The 21,146-nt window shown below is 38.8% G+C and overlaps 1 protein-coding gene across 11 annotated transcripts in view; it reads left to right on the top strand.

Moving 5' to 3' along the window:
- Positions 1-21,146, top strand: part of NRG1 (neuregulin 1) — a 181,511-nt gene that overhangs the window by 143,051 nt on the left and 17,314 nt on the right. For 6 of the 11 annotated variants that reach the window (XM_065740719.1, XM_065740715.1, XM_065740714.1 and 3 more), the window contains 2 exons: positions 13,606-13,735; positions 19,745-19,803. In XM_065740719.1, coding sequence (XP_065596791.1) covers positions 13,606-13,735; positions 19,745-19,803 — 189 coding nt within the window. Of the gene's footprint in view, positions 1-13,605; positions 13,736-19,001; positions 19,070-19,744; positions 19,804-21,146 lie in introns of those variants that run through there. The other 5 variants (XM_065740717.1, XM_065740716.1, XM_065740724.1 and 2 more) reach the window with 3 other exon arrangements.

The raw sequence follows: 21,146 nt of genomic DNA, 5'->3' as shown, positions 1-21,146 counted from the left end.
ATATTCTAAATGTAGATTTTTTTTTAACTGTTAAACAGTTTCTTTAAAATTCTTCTTAAGAGAGTACATAAACTGCTGTCTATTGACTTCTTGAACTTTTCTCTGTAATTCTGGTTACTTGTTTCGGGGAAATAAATCTTTCAAAACGTAAATGTTCTTCTTTTGGAAACAAAGCATTGTTTAATATGGCCATTAGGTTTGAATTTGTTTCAAGTTTTGTAAAATGCATGAAAGATTTTTTAATTTTACTCTTTTATAACATCTGGATATGAATTTTATACTCTGATTTGTTCTGCTCAGCAACAGTAATGAAGGAAATATCCTTTCCTGCAGCATATCTCTGAAAGACTGCACAAATCTTAACAGGCCAAAACAAGAAGAGAAGTCTTAGTGGCAGAAGTTAAGAAAATATGTATTTCACATTGGACTTCTTTGATTTTATTATCTATGATGTCATTTTGCCATTAGTCAATTCTTTAAGCAGAACTACCATATATTGATTCAGAATATTTTTTTCCAAATGTGAATGTTTTAAGCTAGACTGATTGTATAATCTTTGCTTGCATCCCGATCTAAGAAGGAATATTTTTATCTATGCTCAAATTCATTCATTTCCATTTGGGTGGTCTTAAACTGTTTAATTTGAATAACTGCTCTTATCCTTAGACATATTGATAGAAAACGGTGCTCAAAGAACCACTGTTCATTGGTGCATGTAAATAAAACCAAATAAATAATGCAAAAAATGTCAGTGAGGAGAATGACCCACTCTCTGTCTCTCAGTGGGATCAGTTTCTCATTTCAATCAAGCCATAAGTGACCGAGGCAGATTAACCTCAGTCCTAGCCCATTTGCCCTTTTCTCTCAAAGCAGATTCCTTGCAGTAAAATGCAATTTCATCCCACTTGGTGAGTTTCATAAAGGCCATGGAAATTAATGGCACACAGAAGTCAATTACTACAGTGCTGGGAGAGTAAAAGATTGTGCAGACACTGTAACTGAGCTCACCACTGACATGCTACCAAGCCAAGACTTCCGTGTCATCAGTTTTAAGTCAAACTCTTTGCATATTTCATTGGTGGATTCTCTTAGAGTCATTACTTCCATGGCACTGTGATTTCTGGTAAAGAAAAGGTTTTGGTGGAATGAAGCAAGATGTGTTGGGTAAATTGAGGGCATTAATTTGTATAGTCTTCAAACCAAATACAACTACCACAGCAATATTTATCATTTCGGTATTTTATTTTCCCACTGATCAAGGTTAAATAAAGGAGTTAGATGTCATGAGCTTCTGATTCAACAAGGAAGTTGAAAAAGATACAAAGTCAGCTTTGCTTAGCTGTAATGGAATACCTCAGAGAAAGCAAAAATAATTCTGCTTTGTCCTGAGATACTCAAGCAACACTGAAATATTTTCCATTGAGGAAATGCATCCTGTGGAAAGCAGCACTCACATAGGATGGGCTTAGGCTAGAATTGCTTTTGTTACTTTACCTTCATGAGAGTCTATGAACTTTACTGAATGTACAGTGGATGCACATGATCAGAAAAGGCTGTGGGGAGGGCACAGGGATGTGCTTGTGCCATCAGTGGTTGTGACACAGGAAGATGGCACTCTGGATGCACTGCCACAGGGCCACAGCTGTGAGGCTAAAGCCATGAGGTCTGTAAATGCCAGGCTTGCACCTGACTCCTTTCCTCCACAGCCCCAGAGAAAGTCAGCCAATGACTTTGGTCCTGTGGAAAGGCTCAACATAGTCTAAATATACCTAGGTCTGAAAAAAACGAGTTGTTTCTGAAATTCTCACCACTTCCCATGGGTAATATGCTCTTTGCATTTCACTCTGGTTACAGCAGCTGAGGATCCTGTGAAAACCATATTTAAAGGCAGTTTTTGCAGCAGATTGTGCCATTTCTCAGACTCCAATAAAATGCTGTTGCAGTGCTACCAGCATGCAATGTTATCATAATCCCTACAGTATTCTGTTTCTTCCTTCAAGCTACATTTTAGTTTCCACATGAAGGGAAAAGGAGAAACCCTAACCTCCTAGTTTACAGTACTAGATAGGCTCAAAGGCTGGAAAGCAAGAAACCAATAAAAACACTAAAGGAATATATAAGCAGAATATTTTATATTTTGCTGTTCTTTTTCTAAAATTATCTTGGGATTCTGGGGGCTTGACTCAGAGCTCTTGAATGTCATAGCCCATGATTCTTCTTGCTTTGGCTCATGCTGCAGTACAACATTTTAAAATAAATGTTAAGCCTACATCTCCGATAACTTCATAAGAGCTCTCACACTGCTACTGACAAATATTTGCCTAGTATTTTCACCCTAAGCACTTGATAGATTTCTCTCTCACTGTTTCATGCCAAATGGTTGTCTTGTTCTGGAGACCTTCAGGAATTTGTCTTTCTTCCTCAATTCAGATCAGATGTGGAAAAAAAAATAACACATCTGCCCAGAAAATATTCTAGTAGGTGGAATTCACATCTAGCTTTGCTGGGCTAGGGTGTACAATTTTTTTCTAGTATCTTGTTTGCCATTTGGACTTCGTTAATTTTTTGGCTGAGACATTCTCCTATCACACTGACAATATGATGAGTCCTTGGTATCTCTTCTGTGGGATTGCAGATGGTAGGCAGGACCAGCAAGAGATCTTTACTTAATTTTTCTTTTGTGGACCATCCTTCAGAAAATCTTGGTTGTCAAGATTTAGAATTTACCCACATTTTTTGATATTCCTGATGTTTTCTGGTATCACTACCTCCATGCAACTTTACTTCTTGACCTTTAAATGCCTCATGAACATTCTGCATTTCTGGCTAGTGTTCTCCTTGAAATTAGTACACAATAGCATCTGGTCTCTGTTTACAGTGATAGAAACAATTCATTCCAACAAAGTGCCCCTTCTTAGCTGAAGAGTGAGGACAAAGGATGGCACAGGCACAGTAAAAATGATTTACCCTAAAAAGAGAGATGCCATGTTTCAAGAGGATGAGGGTTTTTTTATCAGATTTTTTTTTCCTTATATGGCTATATGGACTATTAGTGACTACATGTGTGGTATTGCCACATATAATCTCTTAAGGAAACAAAGAAGTTGGCTTTCTGCTGAAAGTAAGATGTCCATCTGGGATGCAAGTTTTCCTTCAGTCTGACATTGCCTCTTGCAAAGAGAGAGACTCCCACCTTGGGATCTGAAGCTTTTCTTATTCCTGCAGATTCATTTCTTTTGTAGGTCTGTGCACAAATACACGAGTATGCCAGTGACTCCATTAGCACAGCAATCTGATAGCATTTCATTGTAAATCTGATTTTTGACAGATTTATAACCAGACTGTAGAAATTAACTGCTGGAGGGAATGTGCCATTTACTCTCAACATGAGCACATTTTATTTTTCTGCATGTTGTATTTTTTCTTAACAGACTTTTTTAGTGAGTAGAAAAACTTGTTTTAATGTACTTCTTTTAAAGTGGGGGAAAAAAAACAAAAACATTTTCATAAACATTTCAAAACTGTATGACATAGTCACATGTTTACTGCATAGTCCTATATGACATTTTTTGAGAACAGGTACCAATTAAATCACAATGTCAGCATATTAACATATAACTTCAGTGAAGAAGTAGCACCTGCATAAAATAAGGTTAGCAGGTAAATAAAATAAAGTGTGAGATAAACCAGTGCTGTTGATAGATGGAAGGCAGCCCTTCCTACTGCAACAAATATACTACTGTTTATTTTTATGAGACTGAGTTGATTGCAGATATTAAGGGCAGCACCCAATGACTCTACAGTAATCTGTGATTTTGCCATGGCACCTGGCCAGTGAACTCAAGGTAAAGTGCTGCACACATCTCACTGAAGATGGAGAGGCTTATGAGAAAACAATAACTCTCCTACTCTGTAGGAGTAGGATAGGACTTGTGCAACATGATACTACAGTAGCTCAGTACCTGCTTCAGAGAAGCTTTAAAATTAGATAATTGTTAATAGTCTTTTGCGCATCCAAGTTAATCCACTTCAGGACCCCTCACTATCAATACAAGTAGGGTCAGTTGTGATGGGACAAGGGGAAATTGTTTCAAAGAAATCTATGGGAGAATTAAATTGGATAGGATATAAGAAGTTTTTTACAAAGAGGGTGGTGGAACTGAAGCAAGGACCTGCCTTTCATTAACCCATGCTGCTTAGGCCCAATCCCCTGGCACTTGCCATGTGATCTCCCTCAAGATAGGTGGTTGGCTGGACTGGATGATCTTAGAGGTCTTTTCCAACCTTGGTGATGCTATGATTCTGTGATTCTGTTCTATAAGGCACTGCCTCAGTGTGCCCAGAGAGATCATGGATGTCTCATCCCTTGAGACCCTAAAGGTCAGGCTGGACAGGGCTCTGAGCACCTGATCCAACTGTTGGTGTCCTTGTTCACTGCAAAGAAGGTGGATTAGATGGCCTTTGAGAGTTCCTTCCAACTCAAACTATTCTGTTCTTCTATGACTATGGAAACTGAAAGGCAGTGTTGCTGGAGGTAGCTGAGCTGTCCTCAAAGCTAGATATTGATGGAGATCCTGCCTAGGCATTGCCTTCCAGACTGTTGATGTCCTTGTGAGCTAGCCTGCATCCACAGCCATTCAGAGAGGTCCTGGGAACAGGTGGCAGTAATAACAGGCAGGTTATACTGTGGACCCATTGAATTAGTGTCCACTAATGCTGTGGCTCCTAACACTTGGTACTATCTTTTGAAGTCTATTGGAGTCAGTCCCAATTAGAGCTACAGCCTGCAGTTCAGAAACAAAAAGAAAAAAGAAAGAAAGAACAAAAAAGCACAGTAGCAACAACAACAACAACAACAAAGAAAAAACAAAGGAAAACAAAGTATTTCAGGTTAGCTTAACAGTTTCCTAGTATGGAACTAGTCTCCTCTGTTGTAGAAAGCACTTTATTTAATAGGAATTTCAAGTGTTGTGACTATTTGCTATGAAAGTACCCTAGTTAGAGAATCCAAAGCATCTCACTGTAAGCAAAGCACCTAACGTTCTCTACCACTGTCCACTGGAAATTCCAATCAGGAAAATGTGAAATCTGTGTTTTTCAGAAAACACATGACTGTGTTGGTAGCTAGCAGAGTGAAAATTTGCGTGTGTACCACCCACAAAAGATTCTTCTCCTTGGTCTCAGTGAATAACTCTGACTCCTCCAGTGGAACCTGTATAAGAGACCCACCAGCTCTTTCTATAAGCTTCTCACCTCTTTTTCAAATTGAGTGGTTGCTGACTGTATCTCAGAACTTGTTTTGAATTGTACAGCACCTTAAAAAAAAAAAAAAAAAAAGTGAAGCCTTGGAAATCTCTGCTTGAATACAAATACCAAAATAGTCTTACAAACACATTCAAGCTTCAGTGCATTAAGAAAGAGTACCTCTGATAAGTGTTCTTGTTTGTACTTATCTCCCATACTTGCCTGTCCTATTGGACAACTTTTCTAGTAACGCTTTCCTATTATAGACGCCTATGGGATACTTGGCAACCTGTGAGAAATCTGAGTTTTCTGAGAAAAGTTGCCTTTGCCATACTTTTTACTCAGATATTGAAGTATATTTCTACTCCACGCTTACTGAAAGCTTGCTGGATTCTATTCATAAGCTGTCTTTACAGTCCCTGAATTTCTGTGAGCAGATAGGGCTGAGAAGTGGAGATACGGTGCACTTCTTTATAGAGAAAAGAGGAACAAGAACAGATTTTGACTCACCGTGTTATATTGGGGTTTAAGTATTTCAATACTGAATGTGGTAAGGAAATAGATATGTCAGTATTTCTACATACTCATCAGGACAAACTTCATGGTGACAGGCAGAATGTGCAGTACAGTCTTCTGCCGCAGTAACTGTCAGGAGTGGGAAGACAACTCTGCTACTTGAACTAACTAGGGAGAAATCTTTTGTTTTAGTGATGGAATGTAACTCCATGGCTGATATGCAAGTGTCAGATGTTAGCAGAGAAGGGAAAAATCCAGATTTTGCATTCCAAGGCCATGTAAAATCTGCAGTTAGATTTGGAAAGCTGGCAGGCCTTTGGACAGCTTAAGGATTCGTGCACAGTTCCTTGAAGCCCTGGATCATGCTCAAAGAAGGGCCACCAAGCTGGTAAGGGATCTGGAGCACAGGCCTTATGAGGAGCGGCCAAGGGAGCTGGGATTGTTCAGTCTGGAGAAGAGGAGGCTCAGCGTGGACCTTACTGCTCTCTACAGCTACATGAAGGAAGGTTGTAGTGAGCTGGGGGTCGGCCTCTTCTCTCATGTGGCTAGTGGTAGGACTAGAGGGAATAGCTTCAAGCTGCGCCAGGGGAGATTCAGGCTGGATGTTAGGAAATACTACTACTTTGAAAGAGTGGTCAGGCACTGGAATAGGCTGCCCAGAGAGGTGGTGGAGTCACCGACCCTGGAGGTGTTCAAGGTACTTCTGGACGTTGTGTTGAGGAACATGGTATAGTGAGAGCTATTGGTGATGGGTGAATGGTTTGGACTGGATGATCTTACAGGTCTTTTCCAACCTTGGTGATTCTGTGATCTGTCTTAATGATCATGATAATATTTGTGTCTATCCTTTTGGTTTTGTCAAAGTTCTTCATTCTTTAAATTAAAAATCTTCTTTAGTTAAAAACTGTGTGCAGTTGTTTGGTCTAAGCGGAAATGATGCCCTCCATATCTTGGTACAAATGACACTACCATATTATAGCATTTGAGACTTCAGAAAAGAGCCCAGATTCTTTGGTTTACTAGCTAAAGTCTAGTTCATTTTTCTTCTAGCCTCTGTATTAGGTCAGTACCTCTGTATCTTATTCCTCATGATGCATGAAATAATCTGCTTATTTGGGAAGGAGAGGTACCAACCATTCCTCCACCAGATCAGATTACCACCTTCCCTCGTCCCTCACAGATGAATACTTCCACCTCTTAAGAAAGGAGAAATATCGCTCCAAACTCACAATATTTTTTATGGGATTATTTTATTTTCTAGGGATTACTACTGTCATGGATGGTGCTAGGGTTTTCCATGGAATATAAATTAATATGTGAGAGTGTACTTGCATTTGTTTCCCCAAACCCTTTACAAAAAGGATCTCAGTGTGAGGCACAGGCACGTGCCTGAGGATGTACATGAAGCTGTCCTGAATTTCCTGCCCAGTGTGTTACTTATGTAAACTTGCTCACAGCAACCATGGAGAAGAGCAGGTTGCAGCCTCTGAGCCAATGTGAGCCAGGACTATTTTGCTGTGATTAGTCAGCCACCCAGGCTTTTCTTCATTATGGGATGTTCTCCAGTGCAGTAAAAGGCCACCACACTGGATGAAGTTTGTTACTGTGACAGCTACATTCAGTCTTCTATCTGCCGTCTGCTTTAAACTAAGGTCTGTAAGTTTTCAGACTCTCTCACCTGGCATTTTCAGGGTTACTTGAGGGTCCCTCGATAGTAAAGGCTTTCCCTATCTGTCAGTTCAGCATTCCTGGTTTTAGGCCTGTTTTTCCTTCCACTGGTTCCTTCTATGCACATTTCCTCTGCATCCTCTTTCCATTTCATGCTGCCCCTTCCTGCCACACACATTTTCCTCTCGGTGCCCCTAGCCTGTCACAGCCTCCTGTTTTGCTGCTCATGTCTGCCCTCCTTGCGTGGGGAATGTTTACTGAAGACCCTTCCAGACCTCTTGCAGACACTTATCACATTGCCCAAAAGTGAAAGTTGACATCCTTCATGGCAGTGGAAAAACAGGCCTTGTCTGGGAGCTGTTTTAACCAGGTCCCTCTTTGCCCTCTTGTTCTCTTACACAAACCACATTCCCTTACTTTTTCTAAAAAAAAAAAATTAAAAAAATGCAGCATGTACATGCAGTTGCCAGAAGGGACTAACTCATGTCCCACCCAGTGCTTGTGTTCAGATCAGTAATTGTGTTACCTCTTAGACAGCTTGTGAGTTGTGTTTATCTCTGTGTATCTTTTTTCCCATCTCAAAATTACATGAAGCAAACAAAGATTTTTCCTTGTTGGTCTGCCTTTAGCATGTGTCGTGTGTCACCTCTCAACCCACTGTGGTGAGCCAGATTCTGTGCAGGTCTTACTGTCATGCGTCTGGCAACTAGGTCAGTCTGCTGACCTGAGGAGGAAGTGATCTGGTACAGTGAAATAAGTGTCTGGGTTTTTTTTGTTTTGTTTTGTTTTGTTTTTTGCTTAGCTTAGCTTTGCTTTGCTTTGCTAAGCTTGAACTCATGAGGGGAAGCCTCTGCTGAATCTGCTTCAGGACTCAGAGAGAGAAGAAGGTCATACTGCTGTAGTTCAGCAAGAGTTTATGTGCTCTCAACCTTTCCTGAAGTTTGTATCTTGCAGACCCAGCAATTTCCTGTTTCCTTCTTGCTGGTACTGATCTTCATTGAGATAGTGCCGGAGTAAGAAAGCATTGTCTGAAGGCTAGAGAGTAATTCCCCTCACTTATAAGTGCTCAGTTCCAACTCCTGCCAAAACAGCAGGTTCCTTGAATGATCTCATGTGAATGTCCCAGGAATCTGTTCTAGTGCATGTAGTTTCTGATGACTGAGGCTAAAAAAAAAAAAAAACAGGTTCAACAGCTAGTTTATTATAGCCAATGTATTACATCACCAAAGCAATGTGAAAAATTCTGAGCAACAATATAAAATGGACCAGAAATGTCTCTTATGGAGTTTGGAATTTTTTCCTGAGTTTCTTTCATGAGTGGTGATATTTTTCTAAACCTTTGATATGTTCAGAACTACACAAATGCAGCTCCAGCTCTGAAACAAGACATACGACATAAAATACAAGGAAACACACCATCTGCTCAACTGGTAAAATGGAAATCCTCCTCTGTACAGATAGAAGCCACTCTTCCATTGGTCTCAGTTTTGAGTTTCACTTCTCTTTAAAGGCACTTGTGCAGTTTTTGCTGCCCACAGTTATGCTGGAACCAGCAGTTATCCTCATTCAGTGCAGTACAGAAAGGCAGAGCTTTTCTGCAGATGCAAGTACTTCTCTGCACTTTGCAAGCCAGGCTCATCAAGGATGCTGGAGTGAGTTGAAGAGGCCTAGTCCTCAGTGTGAAGAAAAGTAGATGGTTTCACTGAGACACAGAGGGATTAAGTGCTATGCTCAAGGTTACATAGATCAGTCTTCCTGCAGATTGGGATTGGATGCCCATCAGCAAGTCAAGAGGGAATTAGCTTATATTTTTAAAGGAATGAATGAGCTTCAAGTGAGGGAATGTGGATTAGTAAAACTGACTTTCTTACGGGGTCACACTTTTGTCACCCTAATGCTAGCTTGCATGCTCCGTTATGTGCATTTTTTCTTCCTGCAGTCCACTGAGGTGGTATGTTTGTAAGTGGCCTTCCAGTGAGAATGGCATATCTTCCTTTGTCTGCATATGTCATTTGACTTTGTCTACCTTTAGTCATAGAATCACAGAATCACAGAATCAGAATCACAGAATCATAGAATCATACAATGGCCTGGGTTAAAAAGAATCTGAAAGATCACCTAGTTTCAACCTTCCTGCCCTGGGCAGGGTTGCCAGCCACTACAGCAGGCTGCCCAGAGCCACATTCAGTCTTGCCTTGAATGCCTCCAGGGATGGGTCATCCACGACCCCTTTAGGCAACCTCTTCCAATGCGTCACAACCCTCTAAGTGAAAGACTTCGTCCTAACATCTAACCCAAATCTCTCCTGTCTTAGTTTAAAACCATTCCCCTTTGTCCTGTCACTGTCAATGCATGTAAACAGTCATTCCTGCTCCTGTTGATACACTCCCTGCAAGTACTGGAAGGCCAAAATGAGGTCTCCCTGAAGCCTTCTCTTCTCCAAGCTAAACAAGCTCAGTTTCTCATACAAGCCCAGTTCCCTCAAAAGTTGTAAGTCACAAGCATCTGATTTATCACTTCGCAGGGCTTTGATTGTGTCCTCTGATTTTACACCAGCTTTGCAGAAACTCAGTTCAAAGAGGCATGGATACAATTCTGTTTAGTTTGCCAAGCCATTCCCTCTCAGTCTATACTCAGAGATCCCTTAGGACTCCTTCCAGAATCTGAGCCTGAGAGTCCACTGCTGTAGCCCCTGTGTTTCATAGGGGGTCTTTGGAAAGCAAGATAGAGAAAGAGAGTAAATTTAACTATTTCAGGACAAAAATGGTTCAGAGATCCCCCAGGTAAGCTCAGAATTGTGAGGTATCTGTTTTATATGAAACAGTCAGAAGTTAGTTGTACAGCAGTAGTTCATGTTTCAGATAATACTTTTAAAAGATGTCATAGCTGTTTTTCTTAAAAGCTTTGGGTGGTTCCCTTAGAAGGGAGATCACATTATTCTTCACTGTCATGTGAATATTTGTATTAGAAGACTTTATTGAAACTGCCTGCAGTTGTTTTTAAGGATGGCATTTCTGCATTTAGAAAAAAAAAAAAAAGAACAAAAATAGAGAATGTACTGATTTCAGATGTTATCTTATGTGTGACACTGTCATATTTCACTATAGCACATAATTTATCCTTTCACTATAAGTTAGAGGATTGGTGTGGTGCAGCAGAACATAGCAGCATTGCTAGTTTTTACTTATGTAGCTGAAGGAAGCATTTCAGAAGAGAAAGGAGGTATGAATTTTGGCTAGGTGGATGAAGAACAACGCAGAGATACATGGTCTGCAGCTGTGCTTTACCTCACCCCTGCAGGTCATTCCCTATATACATTCTCTAGGCTCCCGTCTGCTAGAAAACTATGGAAATGCTGTGTTTTAGGAGTAGTTATGGGCTGTATGAAATGGGGTCTGATGAACACCTGCTCCCAAACACTACATTTCTTCCGTTATGTGGCTTTCAGTGAAACTCAAAACCACAGTTAGTGTTTCTCGTGTTTAATTTAGACTTACAGTGCATACACTGAATACTGGCTTTATGCCATAAAAGCTATGCTTCCTTTGCAAAGAAAAACTAATACTAGAATTAACTCTCACTGGGGACTTTTCTCCTCCCTTCATACCATATGGTTACAAAGCTCAGGCAGACTGGGACTGTAGTGCTAGTGGATCAGTAATACAGAGAAAATTACTGTGCAAGATTTATACAATAGTTTTGAGCACATTATGCCAAAAATGAAAGGTAGAGGTACTTCTCACAAATATGTGTAAAGCCTTTGTATCATGGGATTTTCTGAGAGCTGCAGATTATTCCCATCTCTACTAATCAGTTCAGAGCTATAGTTGCTATCCCAAACTCACTGACATCAGCTGGGAAATAACTGTTAGGTTAAAACTCCATCTGCATTTGATTGAACTACTGCTTAAAGAAAAGCTGTAAGGAAGACAATGAAAACAAGTATAGATAGCTACAAGCCTACTTGCTGCTGTATCTACCTTCACAATTCAATGTAAAACGTTCCATTAGCCAGCAGCATAGCAGTATGGGTTGTTGGCAGAAATACCACAGACAGCATTGTTTCTTTTTTTTCCTCTCAAATCAATCAGCTTTCCAAGTTCAAGGACATCCTTGGAGTGTTTGTCTAGTCTTTTAATTAAATAAAAGGACACAGTTGTGCATATGCTGTGAGTAGAAATAAGCTTACAAGTGAGTTTACCTGTTACAGCTCATAGTGTTTCCTATTATACTGATGGGATTCACCCACCCAGGTTTCATCATTTCCTATGATTTGTGTTGAGGATAGTCATCAGCCTATGGACATAAGGCACAGACAATCCTCCATCGCTGAACTGGTGCAATGTGTTGGCCAGTCTTTGGTCAACACTGGGTACAAAGTCCTGTTTAACCCAGGCTAGTTGAAAGAGTGTCAGACTACTTCTAACACATGATCCCTTTTCCTGCTTGTAGACAAGGTGTAAATTTTTCCTAGCCTGAGAGGTTATACATCATGCTTTGAGGAGCCAGGAGAAAGAAGTATGTTATTCTGAGGAATTAGTACGTCATGTTTCTATTTCATTAGCACTTGGAGGCCCCAGTCAAGGTGAGAATCTAGTGAGATATGACACAATGGGTGGTTGAAGTGGTGAGAAGCAAAGGAGATTGGGTTTTAGAAGAGCTCTCGAATGCATTTTGGAGCCCTGTCAGCCTGCTGGAGGAAAGCGCCCCATACAACCATGGCATCATAGAACACATAAAAGGAGACTGGCATACTGGTGATGGAGTATAGTGGAGAAGAGGTATGAGAAGCAATATCTGTATAGGCAGACAGGATATTGATGGAGCAATTAGGGAAGAATTTAAATATATCGTAAACTCCTATCTTGTTGAAAAAAGATAGCTAAACCGTTCAAGAAATGGTGCCAGCCACTGTGGCCTGTTCTCCTAAGTGCTGAGTTCTAAAAATGCAGTTTCACTTGGAAGATAATGAGAAACACATGAAAATCAAATGAGACAAGGACAACTTCATCCTTATTCTCAGAAAGAACTAAAAATATTTAAGTGGTGTTTCCTAATAGCTGATCTACTAAAAGCATGTTTTCTTTGATTCTGTGTGTGAGGCAAATGATGTGAAGGTCATGCATCATCTAGTATAAACACGTCCCTTCAGTACTTTTGTGTTAGAAAATGCTTTGTCTATCACACAACTTTTGTGTAGACATTTGCACTTTTCTAGTCAGCTCCAGTGGAATCAGTCAGTAGATGAAACTGTTGTTTCACCTCAGGGCAGAAGCTATCTTTCAGAAATAAAAATACTAGGATTTGTTTAGCACTGTAAGAAAATGTCTTAATCCTGTGAGTCTAGACCCAGCTAAACAAAGACCACATAGAAATCACCTCCACCCTTAATAGTTGTCAGACAGTGAATTCGGCTAGTTTTAGCCATTTAAAAATTAGGGAAAATTCTCAAGACAATAAGCTTGCTCTACAGTCTGTGTTTTTATCCCACCCCTTGGGATAATAAGGTGAGTGGCTTTCTGTGGGCTTTAGAGAGAGCCTTACCACTAGTGAATCAAGTGTAGTGAATCAAACCTGAATGACCTGCTAGAGGTCACATAACCCATCAATGGTGTGGATCCTGTGTTGGGAGATGACCAGCATCCATGCTAGAAGCATTCTTACCCTCTTTTGGCAGTATTTAGAGTAAAACATATCCAAACTATGATGTTACTTCACTAGAGATTGTAACTTGGGTCTGCAGCGGCAGCCTAGCAGGTGCATGCCTGACCTAGGTTGAACCTTGGCTCTCAGAAATAGTTTGTCAGTCATGTAACTTGAATGATAATCACTTGAACTACTCATTCGATTTAAGTAACTGCATGTAAGCCATGCAGCCAAATTTAATAAAGTATACTTGAGTATTGAAGAAATTAAAGGGTGTTTGATGGACTGAACTTAAAAAAATACTACCTTCCCTGTAGGCTGGGTGAGGGATACCTCTCTGAGATAAGTGTTTGAACTCAACATTGTGTGTTAATCAGCAAAAAATGGTGTCAAATAGTTGTGGTGGAAGTAGATGAGAGAGTTCACAGTTGTGCTAGATCCTCCCTGAACTTACCTCTTCCCTCACATACAAATACAGACAGTAAGAAAATTTAAGCACTCTGATCTGTGTTTCTCTCTTGTATTTTCCAGCCACTTCCACATCTACAACTGGGACAAGTCATCTCACAAAATGTGACATAAAGCAGAAAGCCTTCTGTGTAAATGGGGGAGAGTGTTACATGGTTAAAGACCTCCCAAACCCACCGAGATACCTATGCAGGTAATAAATCCTCTTTGCTTTTTTTTGGTGGAGCCATCAAGTTCTATGAATACTTCTTTAAAGGTGCACTTATACAATTTCTTCTCCTATACTTGTGGCATTAGGTATTTTTTCATTCTAAGTGTGTGGATATGAGACATATGAGAGGCTAACGAAATAATCTTCCAACAGGATAAAAGGACAGCAAGCCTCACTGATGTTTACCTGGCATGAAGTAACACAATTTAAGCTGCATGTATAATGAAACAGATGCTGTAAGCTAAATACACTACAAAGGCAAAAAAAATGTGTAGTGATAAGTTCCCTTTATAGGACAAAAAGTGGTTTACTTTTATTGTCTGCTCTAATAACTGATCTTTTTCTGATGAGAATGTATTCTCAATTTGAGTTTATGCTGTTGTGTTAAATGTATAAAAAGTAAAGAATGTTATGGCAGTTTGTAGAAGTTACTACTTCATGTGAGGATCTTGATTGAAGAAGTCTTAGGAGAATGAGTTGTATGTGCTCATGTACCTTTTCCCAAGGTCTGGCCTGAACTATCACAGGTTGTTGCAGTAGTCCATTAATTTGGAAAGATTCCAGTAATAACTACAGTGCTTCCTGCCTGGTAGCATAGCAGGTAGTATTTACTTCTGGAGAAAAATCAGTCTTAGTAAGTCACTGTTTCTCTCTGGCTTCAGAGGGAAATCAGCATTTAATTTAGGGTCTAAATGGACTGTCTGGAAAGTTGTCACTTTTGTGAAGATATCTCTGCTTTTCAGACAGACGAGTGACATCTTTCTCTGGAATCTGTTGTCTGTTGTTAACTTCATATTATTTCAGACATCTTTGGCTAAAAATCAAATAACAGTACTTGGAAAAAGGTTCTAATGGGTGAGTTAGCAGGACGTCTGTGTTGTTTTCATTAGGTGAGAAAGGCATAGGTTGCATGGCACTGTTGTTAATTTAAAAAATAATAATATTCCATGATGTTTACTTCACATGTAAGTTTTCTTTTGTTTAATAGCCTGGTGTTTTCTGGACTTTATGAGCTTTGTTTTGCTGAGTTCCATAGATTGCACAATTGCTGAAAGTGATGAATATTTCATTGATTTTAGAATTGTTTTTAGCTAAAGGGAATATGAAACAGTTACTGGATCCAGTAGGCTGGATAGGAAAGAGAAAAAAGGTTGCATTGATGTACTCTTGATCATGGTACAACAACGCGACATGATGAGCAGTGTGATAGGGCTCTTCTGGACGTATACCAGAGCCTACCTCATTTCTACTTTCTGTCTGAACACTACTCAGGTAAATCCAGGGCAGAAGAGTTCAAAATCTACCAGATTTTCTACTGATTAGCATTATCTTGATAGTTTCAGAGCATATACAATTTTCAATTGTTTAGGAGAGTTTTTTGGTGTGTTGATTTTTTTCTTAATATATATACAGAGATGTGTCTGTGTTCTGTGATAGAAGTTGGCTAAATATTTTGAGCATACTGTGTCAGAGGCATTTCAAGGAAGTGGGGATTTTCTCCCTCTTGTATACAAGGAATAATCCTTATTCCTGGATGTGGAGTTGAAAGAAATGGCAATTCCCTAATCTGGCAGATGTGCCTCCCTCTGGGTGGCCCAAGCCCTATTTAGAAAAAGCATCAGAGCAGTAAAATCAGAAGGAGTGAATCTCATTTATTGTAAAACAGTGGAGTAGGATTCTTATCTTGAGGACATGTAGGGCCACTGCTATTTTCCTGGCATTTTGCTATGCTCTCTAATAATTGCCAGAACTGAAACTTTATGTTGCGTAGCAAAACAGGATGAAGTACAGCAATATAAGAAAAGAAAGTGTGAGTACTTGAAAGTGGGAGCACTGAGAAACCGAAGAGATGAAATACGGTTCTCTTCTTGTTTCATTAAAAATATAGAGGTCTACTTTTAATTCCAGTATTCCAGTTTTAATTAAAATAAGTATATATCCAGTACACATTGCCTTCATTGTTCTGAGAAAATAAATCTTCCCTCAGAACATGCCTGTGGAAACAGAATGCTTGAAATATGGTACTTGCTCTTCATATTTCTGCCTCGGTAGCAAGTTCACATTTTTCCATATGGTCCATCTGTTGAGAGCAAAAACAAAATTTCTAAGGCATGAGCCATATCATTCTAAATTGGTTTTATCCCTAACTAAAAGAACATGACTCAGGTTCACAACAACCATGGAATTTTCCAAGTGATATCTCTAGTTCTGTAAACTCTTCTATTCTATTTATAAAAAGCAAACCTCCTAAGTCCATCTTCTCTTAAAATCTTGACCTGTGTATTCAAGAAATGTCTTTAGTAAAATATACGTATAGTGATCCAGTATGAATTAGATCTTGTTCTGATGGATCCTGGTATGAACTTCAAGGAAATTCACTGCATTTAAGAGGCAGTTAGGTGAAATAGTAAATGTGTGAAGATTTAATAATACATTGTACAGCTATATCTGTGATTACAAGCATGTTTCCTACATATATTAATATTATTATTCCAGGCTGAACAAAACAATAAAAAAATATGAAAGATTATAAAATAAGCTTTGAGGGTACTTAATAAATTAATGTATAAAACTTTCAGATGTTTCATAGGAACATGAGTCACATTTTGAAAATTGTACAGACTTGCAATCCTGAATATTACTGGTGTTGCTGAGGTTCTTTCATCATTTCTGTCCAGCTCAAGTCCTCTGAGGACAAACAATGAGACAGCTTCTTCTGTAAATGTAAAATTAAGACCGGAGTTCCTAGCATTTACTTCTTATCTGAAGAAAAACGTATGAATGTACTATTGGTTATGCCTTTAAAGTGTTCTTTTGAAGAATTCTCCCATGAAGTCCTTGCTGGTCTGACTAATTGATTCCTTACAAACAGAGATCATCTTTTCTACTGCTTTTTCTGTTAATGAAGAAATGAATTTTCTTCCTGGTTTCACTGGATGAAAACAATGTTTCTGGTTAATGCTGCTGTATTACTTAACAGTGAAAGAGTACATGTTTGTTCATCATATAGCCAGCTGCTATACTCATCTTCATGCAAAGGCTTTGATGGAGTTGGCATAAAGCTCTTGAAAATGGCAAAAAGAGAAAAATCGTTTCAATGATGCTAACAAAAATTATGAAGTTACTCTTTTTTTAAAAAAAAAGAAAATACTAGTTCTGATATAAGCTATGAAATGGGATACTAAATACATCTTGCAAAAGCGTTCTTCTGATGTATTTGCTTACAGGCAGTCAGTGAACCAGAAACACTAAGTTCTGACCCATTCAGCCTTTCCCCTACTGCCAGAAAGCACTAATGAAATGTGCTTGATGTTTTCCTTTTAAATACTTAATATAGAAAAAAAGAACAATTATTTTAGTCTACTTCTGGTATCACTCACTTTATACCATAAATCAGCAGTCTCAGTAGCTTGAGACAGGCTGAACAAGCAAGCACCAGCCAGTATGTAAGAAGTACTTTCACCAGAAGTAAATCTTGAAATTTTTAATCAGCAGCAAATCAGTGTTGTAGTTTTGTAGGGTTGGGCCTGGTGAAGAAGATGGAGGTGTCCCTTTGAAATAAATGCCAATTTATGTGCAATTGTCAGCTATCAGGGACAAGTATTTAATGAAATAATTTCAATCTTTTTCAGCAGCATATCAGAATATTTTCAATCTTTTTCAGCAGCACAGATCAAAATTCTGTTGTGCCCAGCAGTATTTGTTTCTCATGATAGAATTATCTTTGTTGTATCTTTTTCAACTGAATACATCTGTGAAGACTAGGATCTCTCTGTATTGAATGCTTATATGAAGACAGGATCTTGGATCTGAGGAAAATAAATGCCCTTCCTTAATAAACTGGTGTATCATTACAGAAAATCACCTCCAAATAATCATCTACAGTTCTCCAATTGTTTTTGTGGTTTTTTTTTAATTATACCAAGGTTATTCCTGCATTATTTACTTGAGCAAGGAACTAGTGTTAGTGCCTGATACTGATTACCTGCCATAATGCTTTTCTGGAGTCCTATCTGTACAACAGTAGTAACTTGACTCTTTGGACTAGAGGAAACTGTTGAAGATATAGCCTACGAAACCAAGCCTGACTTCAGTGGACAGGAAGCTCTGATGGATGGAAGAGGCAAAGGATCATTCTGAACAACTTTCATTTGCAGATAAGAGGACTCTTCATCCCATGAAGAGTAAATGATGAGGTAGTTTGAAATGGAAGATAGCACCTGATCAGCAGCAAGAGAAGAGTCTTGCACCATGGCAAAACTCATGATCATCAGAAAGATGGACAACACAAATCAAGATGAATTTGAGGAAGTAGGTCGCAGGTTAATTAAGTCTATTCACAAAATAAGGATGCATAGAAGAAGAAGGAAGACTGAAGTACTTATATGTTTAATGCGGCGGAGAGTCATTCAGATTAATATGAAAAGTGTAGCAGCTTGCATTGATACACTAATATTTTGAGGGAAAACTGCTGAGTGCTGCTACAGAATCAAGATAGCTGAAGGAAGAATCGACACCCATTAGCAGAAGGGAAGATAAAAAAGGCAAGATAAATTCATTCTTTATGGCCAAGGGGTGACCTGTAGTGAAGTTTTCTACAGAACATAGCACGAATTGAAACAGTGGACAGCTGTGGATCTCCAAATTTTGACAGTACATCTGCCCTCTTACCATACTTACTGACCAGACTTACTCATCTCCATATTTCAGCCATGTTAAAGATACTTTGGGCCTTTGGGATTTAAGTTATCCTGGTTCTTTGTTGTTTCTTTGTTTGTTTGTTTCTTCTGTGACTGGTGTTTTATCTAGTCTTCTTTTAAGGAAACAACTTGAAGACACTCTCATTACAGAAATAGGGAAATAATGATATTTTCATACATTCTGTGAGCCTGCAGCAGTGTAAATTGCCACTGTACACTTCACTGCAAATCTTAAAATACTCTATCTGGTCCCCTGAGATGGTGGAATAAGCAATGAGATGATAAACACTTTTGCTGGGCCTGATTCTTCCTTCTTTTTCAAAACAGGCAAACAGAAAGTCTTCCTATGTTTTTCCATGGTGGATTTTTACTCTAAATTTTGTGAAGTATTATCTTCAGAGAGATTACATCTTCTTTCCCCTTTTCTGATCATTAACACCTAACCAGGAGGTCACTTAATGCACTACCATCTCCATAGGCCAGCAGATGTCAATCTGTTAGTGCAGTGCTTTTGGTGTACTATTGCTTATCACATTTTTGCCCTTTAGGTGCCAACCTGGATTCACTGGAGCAAGATGTACTGAAACTCTGCCCATGAAAATCCAAAACCAAGAAAGTATGTTAAAATAATCTGAACTTTGCTTTCTTCCCCAACTACAGCAACAAAATCAGTAGTACTTGGTGCTTTCACAGTTCAGCTGGAACCGGCCTCTTTACGCACTAATTTATGACTTGATTTTCTAAAGTAAAATCTATACACCATGGCATTATTGACCTCCAAAATGTCTCTCATTTATGTGGTTTTTGATCTTTCCATTCGTTTGCAGATTGCATTTGTATTGCACACACTGGCAGCTTTCTTGTTTGGGAGACTGCTGTAAAGTGCTACTCTAAAAGAACAAACTTACAGAGATGAGTGATGTACAGATCTTGTGTCCTTGCTGCCTTGTGGAAAGTGCATCCTAAAAGCAATTTGGAAATTTGAAGTGGTGAATTTCTCTCTCACATCTTGAAACACGCTTTGATCTGGATTGGTTTGGTTTTGGATTTTTTTTATTTTTTTTTTTTTTGTGGGGTGGGATTTCTTTTTCTTTTCCACAGAGCAAATGAATTGCTCTCAACATCTTGAGCCTTTTTAACATGCTAAACCGAGATACGGTTTCTGAAAGTGAACTCACCAAGTCATATCAGTTCACACTGATGGAGCTTCTTTCTTAGCATATGTTCACCTCTTCTCTTTTCTCTGTTTTTTCTCTATCATTTTTTTTTGTTTGTTTGTTTTTCCTCTCAGGTGCCCAAATGAATTTACTGGTGATCGCTGCCAAAACTACGTAATGGCCAGCTTCTACAGTACGTCCACTACCTTTCTGTCTGTGCCGCAGTAGAAGCATGCTCAGTCGGTGCTGCTTTCTTGTCGCTTCATCTTTCCTCCAATTGTTATTATTTTTTTTAATCCTTAACCAGATTTGTTGCCTAAAGCCTAATATTGATCATCTCTGCTTGTTGCATGAAAATGGTAACATAAAGCAATTGCAGTACTCTCCTGGATTGTTTGGCATTGAGGTTATGAGTAAATGCAAAACTAAGGAACACAATGAAAGTAACACTGAATGGTGTGGTATATACATCCCACTGACACCAAGCAGTTATGTGCAAAAATGACATTTTGAAAGTCTTTCATTCTATTTGCCACAAAAAAAAAAAAAGCTTATGAAACTTTATATGGAACAGTACTCCCTCAGTAAAGAGACAAGTAGATAAACTATTTATATATTAGTTTTATATAACAAGGTAAAGGCAATTGACATGCTTATGTCATTTCTAAGGAGCAAATTCTGAAAAGGATCAAAGTGTTCTTTCTTCTCAAAGTCCAATTTTTGGAGCAAAGAGAGAACAGAAGGAAGAAGAAAAGGGGGAGAGATGGCATAAACAGTGGGAACTGATGTATTTAGTTGTGGGTAACAGGTGCAACAGATTGAGTATTTCAGAGACAGATTAGTTGGCCAAATAAGTGTATCACACACACATACACAGGAGTCTGTATCAGGCCACTGGTAGGATCAGCACTGCATTCACATGTTAGAAGTTTTCCCATGGAGGAATGGATTAATTATTAGTAATTGTCAGTGAGGAAACAGAAGGCACACTGTACATTTATTGTCTCATTGGCTATAATGAAGTCAGAGGTAACATATAAGAAAATTGCCTAGGTCTTACATTTTAATACATGAGTACTTTTTATAATTAATTGCCATTGGCATCAGAATGTACTATGATCTATTTTTTATATATCAATATTTTAAGAAATTTTTTTGATAGATTGCATGCTAGCATGGAAAGATTTCAGAGACTATAGGCTAGCTTAATTTAATTTCCATTAGTACATAGGACTAAAAGCTGTTAGCAGATGCTGGACATTTTGGAGCCTGAAGAGATGCATAGGTTTTCTCTTATACTGGTGGATGAAAAATGTCCATTCATAATTCATACTACCCATCATGGAAGCTACCCATATAAATCCCAAGGGTGCTGACTAGAGACCAGACTTTTGAACATTCAAGTCTGTATTTTATCCCTCTGTTTTAAATGCTTTATCAGTGTAAGTTATTTTTAAAACATCTCTGGTATCTATGGATTTAAGAATTTTTATGCTATTGCAGAGTTTAAGTATACCAAGTGTTAGATTTAAATGG

This window comes from Cyrtonyx montezumae, unplaced genomic scaffold (assembly GCF_038088225.1).
Source record: "Cyrtonyx montezumae isolate F1298 unplaced genomic scaffold, pur_monq_1.0 scaffold_29, whole genome shotgun sequence".
Taxonomy (NCBI): domain Eukaryota; kingdom Metazoa; phylum Chordata; class Aves; order Galliformes; family Odontophoridae; genus Cyrtonyx; species Cyrtonyx montezumae.
This window is presented reverse-complemented; position numbering and strand designations above follow the sequence as displayed.